Raw genomic sequence first — 13,553 nt, 5'->3', positions numbered from 1 at the left:
TGATTGGGCAGGTAGGTGGCAGATGAAGTGTAATGTAGGGAAGTGCGAAGTCATCCACCTGGGTAGCAAAAACAGTAGAGCGGGTTATTTTTTAGAAGGGGAGAGAATGGAACGTGGGTGTCCTTGTACATCAATCACAGAAAGTTAGTCTGCAGATGCAGCAGCAATTAGGAAGATGAACGGTATGTCAGCATTCATTGTGAAAGTTGTTAGAATTTGGAATGATCTGCCTGAAAGGGCAGTGAAGTCCGATTCGATAACAACTTTTAATAGAGAATTGGATAGGTATCGGGGAAGACGGGTTTGTGGGGTTATGGGGAGAAAGCTGGTGATTGGGGTTAGTGAAAGTGACGCTCTGTCAAAGAGCCGCACAGACTCAATGGGCTGAATGGCCTCCTTCTGTGCCGTAACATTCTATGAATCTATGATTAGAGTATAAAAGTAGGGAAGTCTTGCTGCAACTGTATAGGGCCCTGGTGAAACCACACCTGGAATACTGTGTGCAGTTTTGGTCTCCTTATTTAAGGAAGGATGTACTTGCCTTGGAGGGGGTGCAGCGTAGATTTACTCGGTTAGTGCCAGGGATGGAGGGGATGAGTTATGAGGATAGGATGACCAATTTGGGCCGATATTCTCTAGAATATAGAAGAATTAGAGGGGATCTTATAGAAACCTATAAGATCATCAAAGGGCATGATAGAGTAGATAGTGGGAGATTGTTTCCCCGGTTGGAGAAACTAAAATCAGGGGTCACAACCTGAAAATCAGAGACCAGTCCTTTCGCACTGAGTTGAGGAAGAACTTCTTCACTCAAATGGCAGTGAGTGTATGGAACTCACTACCCCAAAGGGCTGTTGACGCTCAGTCCTTGAACATATTCAAGACTGAGATAGATATGTTTCTTATTGCAAAAGGGATTAAGGGATATGGGGATAAGGCAGGTCAGGTTATTAGCTGGAGTTAGATTAGAAGATCAGCAATGATTGAATGGCGGGGCAGGCTCCAAGGGCCGAATGGCCTACTCCTGCTCCTACATGTTATGTCATGTTACTGTGCATGTTTATCCCTGAAACTTGCAGCTATACCTTTGAATCAGCGCTTACCACTTTAAGTTAAACTAGGAGCATATAAACGTACAATCAGGTGCACATATGCCACATACACTGCCATAATGGCCAAAATTTCCTGAGACATAACCGTAATATGATACTGTTGTTACAACATTGCATTAAAATATCTTCACACGTCTGTACAAAGGCTTCGGGCAAGTCCAGATCAGAGAGTGGACAGGGGATTCCAAGAGGGAACGGTGCAAACCACAAGGTAGAACAGTCTCAATATGTCTGAATCCTGGGAGACGGTTATTACTCCCATAATAATTCTTGCATTTGACACAGTCCGTGACAACATCTCAAAGCTTTTCACTGGGAATTGCTGTCCAAGATATTGCTGGTGACTTGGACAGCAAGGAATGAGGAATGGGAGAACCAGGACCCCAGTGGTAGGGTTAGTTGTAACCAAACGTCTCACAATCAGGAGAAGGGATAGATGCCCGAAGCCTTTCAATACCTGCGGAATCACAGCAGAAAGCACCCTGTCACACAGCTCCGGCCTGCGTCAGTGGGGCTCCAGTACACTGTACTCTAGTACACTGGCTGGTAAAACACTTCTCTGTTCAGGATCCTGCGTTTCATCTCCTTCCACAGCAGCGTCTGCTCCAGCCGCGATCCTCCCATTACACTTTTGTTCTCCTGCGCTCGTCTGGACAGGTAGGGCAGCACATCATCCACGGGGCCATATGGCATGTACTTGTACACTGGATACCCAGCCTGGCCTACAGAACACACACACTCAATCAGTAAATAATCACAAGCCTTGTGTTTGTTATAGGTGTTACCGCATTGTCAAATGTCTCAAGGTTTATAGTAGAATTTACTGTAAAGTGCAGTGACTGTGTATTAAATACACATTATTATGTGTATTTAATAATCCTTGCATTTGATATAGTGCCTTATCACGTCTTTGAGACATCTCAGAGCACTTCACCCGCAGGCCTGGCCAGGATTTTGGGGTCACTTACCCAGGGGGAAGCTGAGCTGATCGCACATGCCCAGCAGCTGCCCAAAGTAAACTTTCCGTTCACTCGGCTCCAAATTCAATTCCTGCATCCTGTGGGTGAGAGCAAATATCAGCCCCAAGGGCAGAAACACCCAGGTACGAAGGAGACCGAGAGAGAGAGACACACACACACACACACACGGGAAACCGAGAGAGAGAGAGACACACATACACAGGAGACCAGGAGACAGACAGACGCACACATACTCAGGAGACCGAGAGAGAGAGACACACATATACAGGAGACCGAGAGATAGACATAAAATATAGAGTCACTATATTTTACAGTATATTCTGTGAAGCAATTTGAGACCTCTTGAACACATGATAATGTGATTATCAAATGCAAGGATTATTATTATAATAAGAGGATGCAGGCAATGCCATGGTATCGGAGGAGAGGATAGCGAAATTGGACAAGATAAGAATAAATCGAGAGAAGAGAACGGTTGTCTTTCTGACTGGAGGGAAGTGCAGTGGTGTACCCCAGGGGTCGGTATTGGGACCATAGCATTGGAGAGGGTGCAGAGGGGATTGACCAGAATGGTACCAGGAATGAGGGACTTCAGTTATCAGGAGAGGCAGAGAAGTGAGGATTATTCTCCTTGGAGCAGAGAAGGTTAAGAAGAGACTTAATAGAAGTTTTCAAAATGATGAGGGGATTCGATAGGGTGAACAGGAGAAACTATTCCCACTGGCGGGTGGGTCGGTAACCCCAGGACACCGATTTAAAATAGTTGTTAAAATAAACAGAGGGGAGGGGAGGAGAAATGTTTTCACGCAGAGAGTTAGGATCTGGAATCATTGCCTGAAAGGCCGGTGGGAACCGATTCAATAACAACAACAATAAGATTACATTTGTATAGCACCTTTCACGTCGGGAGGATGTCCCAACAACTTTTAAGTGAGAAGTAGATAATTATTTGGGAGTACAAGTTGCAGGGCTATGGGAAGAGAGTGGGGGAGTGGGGTTGATCAGGGCTATGGGAAGAGAGTGGGGGAGTGGGGTTGATCAGGGCTATGGGAAGAGAGTGGGGGAGTGGGGTTGATCAGGGCTGTGGGGAGAGAGCGGGGGAGTGGGGTTGATCAGGGCTATGGGAAGAGAGTGGGGGAGTGGGGTTGATCAGGGCTGTGGGGAGAGAGCGGGGAGTGGGGTTGATCAGGGCTGTGGGGAGAGAGCGGGGGAGTGGGGTTGATCTGGGCTGTGGGGAGAGAGCCGGGGGGGTTGATCAGGGCTGTGGGGAGAGAGCGGGGGAGTGGGGTTGATCAGGGCTGTGGGGAGAGAGCGGGGGAGTGGGGTTGATCAGGGCTATGGGGAGAGAGCGGGGGAGTGGGGTTGATCAGGGCTGTGGGGAGAGAGCGGGGGAGTGGGGTTAACTTGGAAGCTCTTTTTAAAGAGCCGACACAAACATGATGGGCCGAATGGCCTTTCTGTCTTGTAAAATTCTATGATTCTATAGAGAGGAAGAGACAAACACACAGCAAGGGGAGGGGAGGAGTGTCAGAGAGAGACACATACATAAACCTGACGTTTGCGGCCCCGTGCACCCATTGTCCACACAGTGATGAGCAGAGACAACAGCAACACCCCCCCACCCCCACCCCACCGACTTGCTGCTGCCCCTCAGTCCTGCCACACCCCCAAGCACACACACTTTACGGTTCAGCACCTCCTCAGAGTAAAGGTCACAGATTCTTCATTGTGTGAAGCCACCATCACACTGGGCTTCCTGGTTGATTTGATTTCCTCTAGGATATAGTTCAGGCATCTGGAAGCAGAGACACAGGTTAGAACCAAGGCCACAGGTCAGGATGCAATGACACCAGAGAACAGGTCAAAATACATAGAATTACAGAGATTTAATATAATAATAATAATCCTTGCATTTGATATAGTGCTTTTCACGTCAGGAGGATGTCCCAAAGCGCTTCACAGAATATACAACAACAACAACAACAAGATTCCATTTATAAAGCGCCTTTCACGTCAGGAGGACGTCACAAGGCGCTGCACAGTTGGGTCATGACCCGAGCAGGGGGGAAATGGTCAGGGTGAGGGGAGGGAAGGGAGGGAGCGAGGAGGGGTTAGAGAGTCGAGAGGGGAGCTGAAGGCTCGGTCAAAGAGATACTGTAAAGTGAATTGACTGTATATTTGTGGGCGAACGCAGCAGCCAATTGCGCACAGCAATGTCCCACAAACAGTCGTAGATTGAAAATGACCAATTTATTATTGTTTTTGGTTTTGGAGGGATTATTATTAGGCTCTGTGTGGAGTAAGGAAACTTGCCCGAGGTTTCGCCTGGAATTGAACTCAGGTCTCTCACTTGCAAAGTGAGTGCTCTAATCACTGAGCTACAGGACTCCACAAAAGACCAAAACAGGCCATTTGGCCCAATAAGTTTGTGCTGGTAGAATCTGAATTGTGAGCCCCTCTTTAGTCCACATAAGCCTCTATATAATCCTCATCTCCTCTCCTGTTCCCCACAGCTCCTGGCAGTGAGTTCCACCAAACTGCATACAGAAATTTGTAGAATCATCAAATTGCACAGAAGGAGGCCATTCAACCCATAGTGCTTGTGCTGGTTCTTTGAAAGAGTTACCAACTAAATGTTTGACATTTGTATATATTCATCCTAAATCTCATTTAGATCTGACACTAACTACCTGGTATCTATAGCCCCTCATTTTGGACTCACCAACAGGGGAAATATTCCATTCATGTACAACTTATCAAATCCTTCCATAATTTTATTAACACCTCGATCAGGTCCTCTCTCTAAGCCTCATCTCCAGAGAAAAAAAGCTGCAACCTGACTAATCTTTCTTGTTAAGAGTATGCATTCATCCCTGCTAGCACCATTCACTGCACTTCTCTTCTCTCTCCATTGCCACATAATCGTCCTTGGAGCTTTGTGATAAGAACAAATTGTATTTAAAATCTAGTCTAACCAAGGTTTTATACAAATTTAATTTATATAAATAAACTTTAAATTATTTCTCTACTTTTGTCCTCTATTCGTGAATATAAAGCTAAGGACTCTATTTGCAATCATTATGGTCTTGTCCACCTCTATTGCTGTGCTGTCCTGTGAATCTAGGACTGTGCTGTCCTGTGAAACTTCCAGGCAGAGGGCGAAACCTTCGGCAAGTTTCCTTACTCCACACAGAGCCTAATAATAATCCCTCCAAAACAAAAACAATAATAAATTGGTCATTTTCAATCTACGACTGTTTGTGGGACATTGCTGTGCGCAATTGGCTGCCGCGTTCGCCCACAAATATACAGTCAATTCACTTTACAGTCTATTCTGTGAAGCGCTTTGGGACGTCCTCCCGACGTGAAAAGCGCTATATCAAATGCAAGGATTATTATTATTATCTAAATTATGTATCCCTCTTAAATTTACACCATTGATAGACATCTTCTTTATTCCTTCTACTAAAACGTTAGTTCCCATTTCTTTATATTATAGATGATTTACCACCGATCAGCCCATTCTGCAAGCTTGGTTATACCTTCTTGCGTCCAATAATAATAATAATCCTTGCATTTGATACAAGTGCCATTCACTTCAGGAGGACATCTCAAAGCACTTCACAAATTATACTGCAGAGTCGCTGTGTATTTCCTAGGTGAAAGTAGCAGCAAATTTATGCAATGTCCCACAAACATCCAATTTTATTTGGGGGATTGTTGGCCAGGACTCCAGGAAAAACTCCCTTCTCCTTTTGGATAGTGGCATCGGATCTTTGAACAAAGACTGAGCCTCGATTTAAAATCTCATCGAAGCATGGCACCTCCAACACTGCAGCGCCCACCACTGCCATTGCTTCTCAAATGGTTTCTCCTCCTGGCCTCACATGGTTACTTGCGGTGTATCCCAAAGCTTGTCCCTCTCCGTTTCCTCATTTACATGCTCCATCTTGGTGATATGAACTGTAGACATGCGCTCAACTTCCACATGCATGCGTTTGACACCCAAATCCACTTTTCTCCTCTAGCCACGACCCCAGGTCCACATTGTTCTCCCCGGCTCAGAATTAAGCTCTGCTACTGTTAAGCATTTACATAGCATCCTTCATGTGGGGGAGCTTCTCAACGCTCTTAAAGGAAACTAAGAATGCTAATAAAGGGGAAAGGGACAAAACAATGGAGCTTCTTAATCCAAGAAAGTCTGGCGAATGAGATGTGGGACCTGGAAGGGGGACAGATTGGATATTAGTAGCATCACAGAGATATTGTGGAATGATCCCAATCAATGGGATAGATGTTTAGGAGGGACCATATCAGGAGCAGTGGAAGTGGTTTAGCTGTATATAATTTATACATTCCAGTTTTGAGGCACAAATAGGCAGCCACAGAATCACTTTGGGTAGAATTAATAGATGGCAACAGAAGTAAACTATCATTGGGGTTTTGCTATAGACCCCCCAGGCCAGGGTGATAGGCTTGATCTGGAATTGTGGGATGAGATAAGGAAGGGACCAACCATAGTCGGGACCAAAATGTGTCTACTGGCAAGATAGGGAAGGAATTTCTAGAGTTAAAGCAAGACTGTTTTATGACTCAGTTTGTAAAGGAGCCAAGAAGGGGAAATAACATCTTGAACAAAACACAAAATACTGCAGATGCTGGAATCTGAAACAAAAACAGAGAGAGCTGGGAAAACCCAGCAGGTCAGGCAGCATCTATAGAGAAAGGAAAATAACATCTTGGATTTGTTTATGAGTAACTGGGACGACCAAATATCCAACACAAAGATGGGTGAGGGATTAAGCAACAGGGATCATAACATTATCACATTTGGTATTACACAGATTGGTGAGATAATAATAACACAAAAAAAATTGCCAAATTTTAAGACCAATTTTATGCGATTGAGAAGTCTTGTCAGAGTGGGCCTGGCAGGTTTAAACATGGCTCAGGGAGCAGAGGAACTATGGACCTCATTCAAGGAGTGATTCGGAATGCAATGGACCCATGCATAATAATAATAATCCTTGCATTTGGTATAGCACTTTTCACGTTGGGAGGACGTCCCAAAGCACTTCACAGAACACACTGTAAAGTGAATTGACTGTATATTTGTGGGCGAACGCGGCAGCCAATTGCGCACAGCAATGTCCCACAAACAGTCGGAGATTGAAAATGACCAATTTATTATTGTTTTTGGTTTTGGAGGGATTATTATTAGGCTCTGTGTGGAGTAAGGAAACTTGCCCAAGGTTTCGCCCTCTGCCTGGGATTGAACTCAGGTCTCTCGCTTGCAAAGCGAGTGCTCTAACCACTGAGCCACAGGACTCCACAACAAAGTGAATTGACTGTATATTTGTGGGCGAACGCGGCAGCCAATTGCGCACAGCAATAGTAAACATACCAAGTTTAAAGGCTCTCCTGCCCGGTTGGATGGGGCTACAAAACAACTCATAAAGACAAAAAATAGGGGAAAAAGGCACTTAAGGCCATGAAGGAAAATGACACAGAGGAAAGATGGACTCATTACTAGAAGACATGCCAGGATTGTAAGAAAGGCATCAGAATGGTAAAGAAATTTTTGAACTGAACCTGGCAAGAGCTGTGAAGTTTAACAATTAAAAGTTTTTAGTTACATTAAGAGAAAAAGATAAATGGAGCATGGAATAGGGCCAGGAAGGTGGGATTGGGTGAGGATATGACAAATGATGCTATACAAGCCACAGAAGCACAAAATATTTTTTCTGCCTCAGTTTTTAGTAAAGAGATGGGCAATTTATTGGATCTGGAATGAGAACTCAGTGGTGTTGCAGGGGTAAGTTGTGACACTATACATATCACTACCAGCATGGCTGCCGAACAACTGTGGAAACTTTAAGGTAAATAAATCCAAAGGGGCGGATAAATTGCATCTGAAGATCCTTAAGAAACTAAGGGAGAAAATTGCAGAAACTCTGGCACAAATCTTTCAGAAATCAGTGGCTACTGGAGACGTGCCGGGAACTGGAGAAAGACCGATGTTACTCCTATTTTTAAAAAAGGTAGAAAAAGTGACCCAGGAAATTTCAGTAAGGCCTTTGATACAGTTCATGAAAGGCTGGCATCGAAAATAAAGAAAGCGGGAATCAGTGGAAGTATCTTACAATGGATACATAATTGGCTGACCGATAGAACCCAGAGGGTGCGGGAACAGGGAATGTCCTCAGGCTGGGAGAATGGTACCAGTGGAGCTCCACAGGGAGTTATTTTGGGATCTCTTTTATTTAACATCTTCATAAATGAGCTTTATAAATCACTGGTGCGACTGCACTTGGAATACTGTGTTCTGTGGTCACCGCAAAATATAAAGAATACTGCAGCAATTGAGAGAATACAGGTTATAGTCTGGGACACATGTCAAGCGACTATCAGGATGGTGGAAGGGGAACTAAATGGACCTTGGTCTTCTTTCACCAGCAAATCCTTATGTTCCTTGTCGTCGTTTTATCCTATTCTCTAAGCTTACTGTGTTCATTTCTGTTTCCTTCTGTTATCCGTTTTGTAATTTTCATACATTTTGCCTTAGATTCAGTTTGATCCTCACCTCCTTATTCATCCTTGACATCTCATTAATGGATATCTTTCCTTTATGTCTCAATGGAATAGATTTGTGCTGTATATTTTAAATGCTTCCCATTGTTACTCAAAGACTTTATTTGGTTGTTTTTTTTCCACTTTATCTGAGCTTGTTCTTTCCTCATTCCATTGTGGTTACCTTTGTTCCAGTCTAGTAACTCAGTTTTTATCTATTACCATTCTAATAAGTCAAAATTACTGCTCCCCAAGTGTTCTATGTTTAGATCCCTTACCTGCTCTGGCTCATTAATCATAACTAGATTATTTTTCTGTTTCTACCTCAGCCGTACTTGCCTTCTTGTTGAAGTTTCTGCATATTGGCCCAGAAAAGAGTCCTACACATCATACACAAACTCTTTCTCCTCACCTCCTGCACTGTGTATTTGCCAATCTGATCTGAGGCTAATTGAAGATAATCATTTTATTGTTTTTGGTTCTCACTGTGCAGTTGTCTGTTTTACACCCATAATAGTCAAAATCCCTTTCTTATAAAATACTCCATATTACAGTGTGTTTAGAAAAGTTAGGGTCAGGGAAAAGGTAGCCACCGTGAGCAGATTTTCCATGATTGCTATTATAATTATGCTATTTATACTTCAATCCACGACTGTTTGTGGGACACTGCTCTGCGCAATTGGCTGCCGCATTTCGCCCACAAAATATACAGTCACCACACTTTACAGTGCATCCTGTGAAGCGCTTTGAGACGTCTCAAAGACATGATAAGGCGCTATATTAAATTCAACGATATTATTATCATTATCTATTATTCTATTACGCTACAAATATCTATTTATAAACGCTATTATCCATTATTTTATCACTCAAAACTGAGTGCTTTTGTTTGAGTCCTATATAAAGGGGAAGACTTGTGAGAGCCTCAATCGAACAGAGGAAGGAGGAGTGAGGAAGGAACAGAGTGAGGAGGAACATTGAGAATTCTGTTTGGGAATTAGGTGAGAGTGGGAATTATTCAGCAAGAGAGCTACAAGAGAGCTACCAGAGAGCTAGAGAGCTACCAGAGAGCTAGGGAGCTACCAGAGAGTTAGGGAGCTACCAGAGAGCTAGAGAGCTACCAGAGAGCTAGGGAGCTACCAGAGAGCTAGGGAGCTACCAGAGAGCTAGAGAGCTACCAGAGAGCCAGGGAGCTACCAGAGAGCTGGAGAGCTACCAGAGAGCTAGGGAGCTACCAGAGAGCTAGGGAGCTACCAGAGAGCTAGAGAGCTACCAGAGAGCTGGAGAGCTACAAGAGAGCTAGGGAGCTACCAGAGAGCTAGGGAGCTACCAGAGAGCTAGAGAGCTACCAGAGAGCTAGGGAGCTACCAGAGAGCTAGAGAGCTACCAGAGAGCTAGGGAGCTACCAGAGAGCTACCAGAGAGCTAGGGAGCTACCAGAGAGCTAGAGAGCTACCAGAGAGCCAGGGAGCTACCAGAGAGCTAGAGAGCTACCAGTGAAGAGGAACAGAGTGAAATTCTGTTTGGGAATTCGGTGAGAGTGGGAATTTGGTGCAGGTGAGAACTTGTAAAGGAGAAATAAAACCCCCAAGGGCCTGCATAAAAAGGTCACATTTCTGTGGCAGTAGGTGTTGAGTAGGCATTTAATATATAAGGAGTGTGAGCAAGGGAATAAAAGATGTGAAATTACTTGTTTGTATTTATTTACCCCAAAATTATTGAGATATTTTACAAAACATGTCTGAAAGCCTGGCAGGGCAGCTGAGACCCATTCCATGTACACTGTGTGCCAAATGGAAACTCCAGGGTGGTTCATGTGTTCTGGACAAACACATGTGTAGGAAGTGCCTCCGGCTACTTGAGCTTGAGCTCAGGGTCACTGAGCTTGAGGAGAGACTAGTCACTACATAGAAATGGGAAGCAGAAGAATTCATGGATCAAATTTTCAGGAGGTGGTCACCCCACAGCCACAGAGGGTTCAAGAGATGGTCACCCCAGTCACAGGGAGTTCAGGAGGTGGTCACCCCACAGCCACAGGGAGTTCAGGAGGTGGTAACCCCACAGCCACAAAGGGCTCAGAAGAAGGGTGAGTGGGTGACCATCCGACGTGGAGCAAAATAAGAACAGGCAGTACAGAAATCCCCAAAGAGCATGGCACTCAGAAACCAGTTCTCGGTACTGGATACCGGTGAGGACTCCTCTGGCGAGAAGAGTAAAAGGTAATGGATGTTCAGGGAGACAAGGGGAAAAACGCCAACGCTGTTGTTATCGGGGATACAACAGTTAAAGGGATAGACAGGCGTTTCTGCCATAAAAGCCTGGTATGCTGCCTCCCTGGGTCCGGGGTGCAGGACGTCACAGAACGGGTGCAAAATATCCTACAGGGGAAGGGGAAAATCTGGAAGTTGTGGTCCATGTCCTGATCCACGATGTAGGTGATAAAAGGGCTGAGACCCTACAGGGAGAATATCAGAAGCTTGGGAAGAAGCTAAAGAGCAGGAGGACCTCAATGGTGGTGATCTCGGGATCACTCCCAATGCCTTATGCAAGTGAATACCAAACCGGGAGGATCAACCACATGAATGCCTGGCTGAGAAATGGTGCAGGAAGGAGGACTTCAGGTTTCTAAACCACTGGGACCATTTCTGAGGCAGATGGGACCTGTAGACGAGGGATGGGTTACACCTGAGCAGGGCTGGGGCCAATGTCATTGCAACAAGGATAACAACAACAACAACAAGATTCCATTTATAAAGCTGTGGGGAAGCGTTTAAACTGATTTTGAGGAGGGATGGGGTCAGAATGTAGCATCAGGGAGGGGAAACGAGTTACATAGCGGATGATGAGAGACAAATAGAAATGAAACAAGGAATAGTCCAGCAAAAAGTGGAAAGAGACGGGGAGAAATGTAGAGCGGATTAAGCCGGTTTGGAGTGCATGTGTGTAAAGGACAGAGAGTGACCAATAAGCTTGGTGAGCTGTGGCTCAAGTTGCCACATGGGGCTATGATGTAGTGGCAATTACGGAGACTTGGCTCAAGCAAGGACAGGAATGGGAGCTGAATATTCCTGGCTACACCTATTCAGGAGGATAGGGAAGGAAAAAAGGAGGAGGGGGGCAATACTCATTAAGGTCACAGTCCTGGAAAAGGACGATGTGTTAGAGGGTCCAAAAACTGAATCTATTTGGTTAGAGTTACGGAGCAGAAAAGGAGCTGTTACTCTGTTTGGTATTTACTGTAGACCTCCAAATAGTGGGAAGGAGATAGATGGGGTAGGGATGGGGTCAAGGGAGCAGGTGGTGGGTTTCATATGGGAAATGGTGAAGGTGAACAAAGAGGGGGAGACAGGGTCAAAAGTGTGGAGGGAGGGATGGGGGGGCAGGAAGGGGAGTGAGAGGGGGGAGGGGGTGGCTGTAGAGGGTGTAGGGGTGGCTGTAGAGGGTGAAGCGGTGGCTGTAATGGGGGTAGGGTTGGCTGTAGTGGGGGTAGGGGTGGCTGTAGTGGGGGTAGGGGTGGCTGTAGTGGGGGTAGGGATGGCTGTAGAGGGGGTAGAGGAAGCAGAGTGGATCCCTTCGACTTTGGGCTGGATGAAATCCATCATGTCACATTTGGTGCTGGAGAAGAGGATGGCAGAGACATAGGAGGGTAGACGGAGGAGTTGGTTAATGGTAAAAAAGAGGAGTTTGGGGTTGTCCTTAGCTTCCAAGATGATTTTGGAGTAAAATGCAGAACAATAGTTCTGGGGGTTCCTGGCATCGACCTGTGAGATTCTCACCGTTCTCCATCTCCTTCCTCAGAGCAGCTTTTAGTGTCAAAAGCACCAGAGAGGTTAATTATCTGCAGGACCATCACTCCAGTTTTCGCCACATTGGCAAGACAATTACCTCTCCTTAATTTGTTTCCCCTTAAATTTGCACCGCTGCACTGCGGAATGGTTAGCATCGTGGCTTGAGGGTTAAACATCCCCTCCCGCTCCTCCAGCTCTCTCTCTCACACACACTCACTCACTTGTGGAACATGTCTGTAGTAGCATTGTAGCCGTCATTAATGGGATCCTCATATCCGATCTCCCTGGACCGCTTCCTCTCCTGCAGCATGTACGCCCCCCGCACCAGCTTCCCGCCAAAGTACCAGCCTTCCCGCTTCGACAGCTCCATGTCCAGGGTCACATTATCGTACGCTTCCTGCAGACCACGTCACCAGCTGTCAAGAGCTCTCCCCGGGCAGCACCGCCTCCCCATTGCCAGGTAATCCCCCCCCTCCCCGGGCAGCCCCCCCTCTCCCCCTCCCCGGGCAGCCCCCCCTCTCCCCCTCCCCGGGCAGCCCCCCTCTCCCTCCCCGGGCAGCCCCCCTCTCCCCCTCCCCGGGCAGCCCCCCCTCCCCCTCCCCGGGCAGCCCCCTCTCCCCTCCCCGGGCAGCCCCCCTCTCCCCCTCCCCGGGCAGCCCCCCTCTCCCCTCCCCGGGCAGCCCCCCTCTCCCCCTCCCCGGGCAGCCCCCCCTTCCCCCTCCCCGGGCAGCCCCCCTGTCCCCCTCCCCGGGCAGCCCCCCCCTCCCCCTCCCCGGCAGCCCCCCTCCCCCTCCCCGGGCAGCCCCCCTCTCCCCCTCCCCGGGCAGCCCCCCCTCTCCCCTCCCCGGGCAGCCCCCCTCTCCCCCTCCCCGGGCAGCCCCCCTCCCCCTCCCCGGGCAGCCCCCCCTCCCCCTCCCCGGGCAGCCCCCCTCTCCCCTCCCCGGGCAGCCCCCCCTGTCCCCCTCCCCGGGCAGCCCCCCCTGTCCCCTCCCCGGGCAGCCCCCCTCCCCCTCCCCGGCAGCCCCCCCTCCCCTCCCCGGGCAGCCCCCCCTCCCCCTCCCGGGCAGCCCCCCCTCCCCCTCCCCGGGCAGCCCCCCCTCCCCC

General features: G+C 47.5%; 1 protein-coding gene across 1 annotated transcript; it reads right to left on the bottom strand.

Annotated features, from left to right (window-relative positions):
- Positions 1–1,092: 1,092 nt before the first annotated feature.
- LOC103190733 (proline dehydrogenase 1, mitochondrial-like) lies at positions 1,093–12,846 on the bottom strand (the record flags this gene model as incomplete). The annotated part of the gene is given in 4 exon segments (XM_007911614.2): positions 1,093–1,834; positions 2,081–2,169; positions 3,789–3,887; positions 12,671–12,846. Coding segments are annotated over 4 exon segments (555 nt in total), but the record flags the coding sequence as incomplete, so codon positions are not given.
- Positions 12,847–13,553: the final 707 nt, after the last annotated feature.

Source organism: Callorhinchus milii, unplaced genomic scaffold (genome assembly GCF_018977255.1).
Source record: "Callorhinchus milii isolate IMCB2004 unplaced genomic scaffold, IMCB_Cmil_1.0 Scaffold8, whole genome shotgun sequence".
Taxonomy (NCBI): Eukaryota; Metazoa; Chordata; class Chondrichthyes; order Chimaeriformes; family Callorhinchidae; genus Callorhinchus; species Callorhinchus milii.
This window is presented reverse-complemented; position numbering and strand designations above follow the sequence as displayed.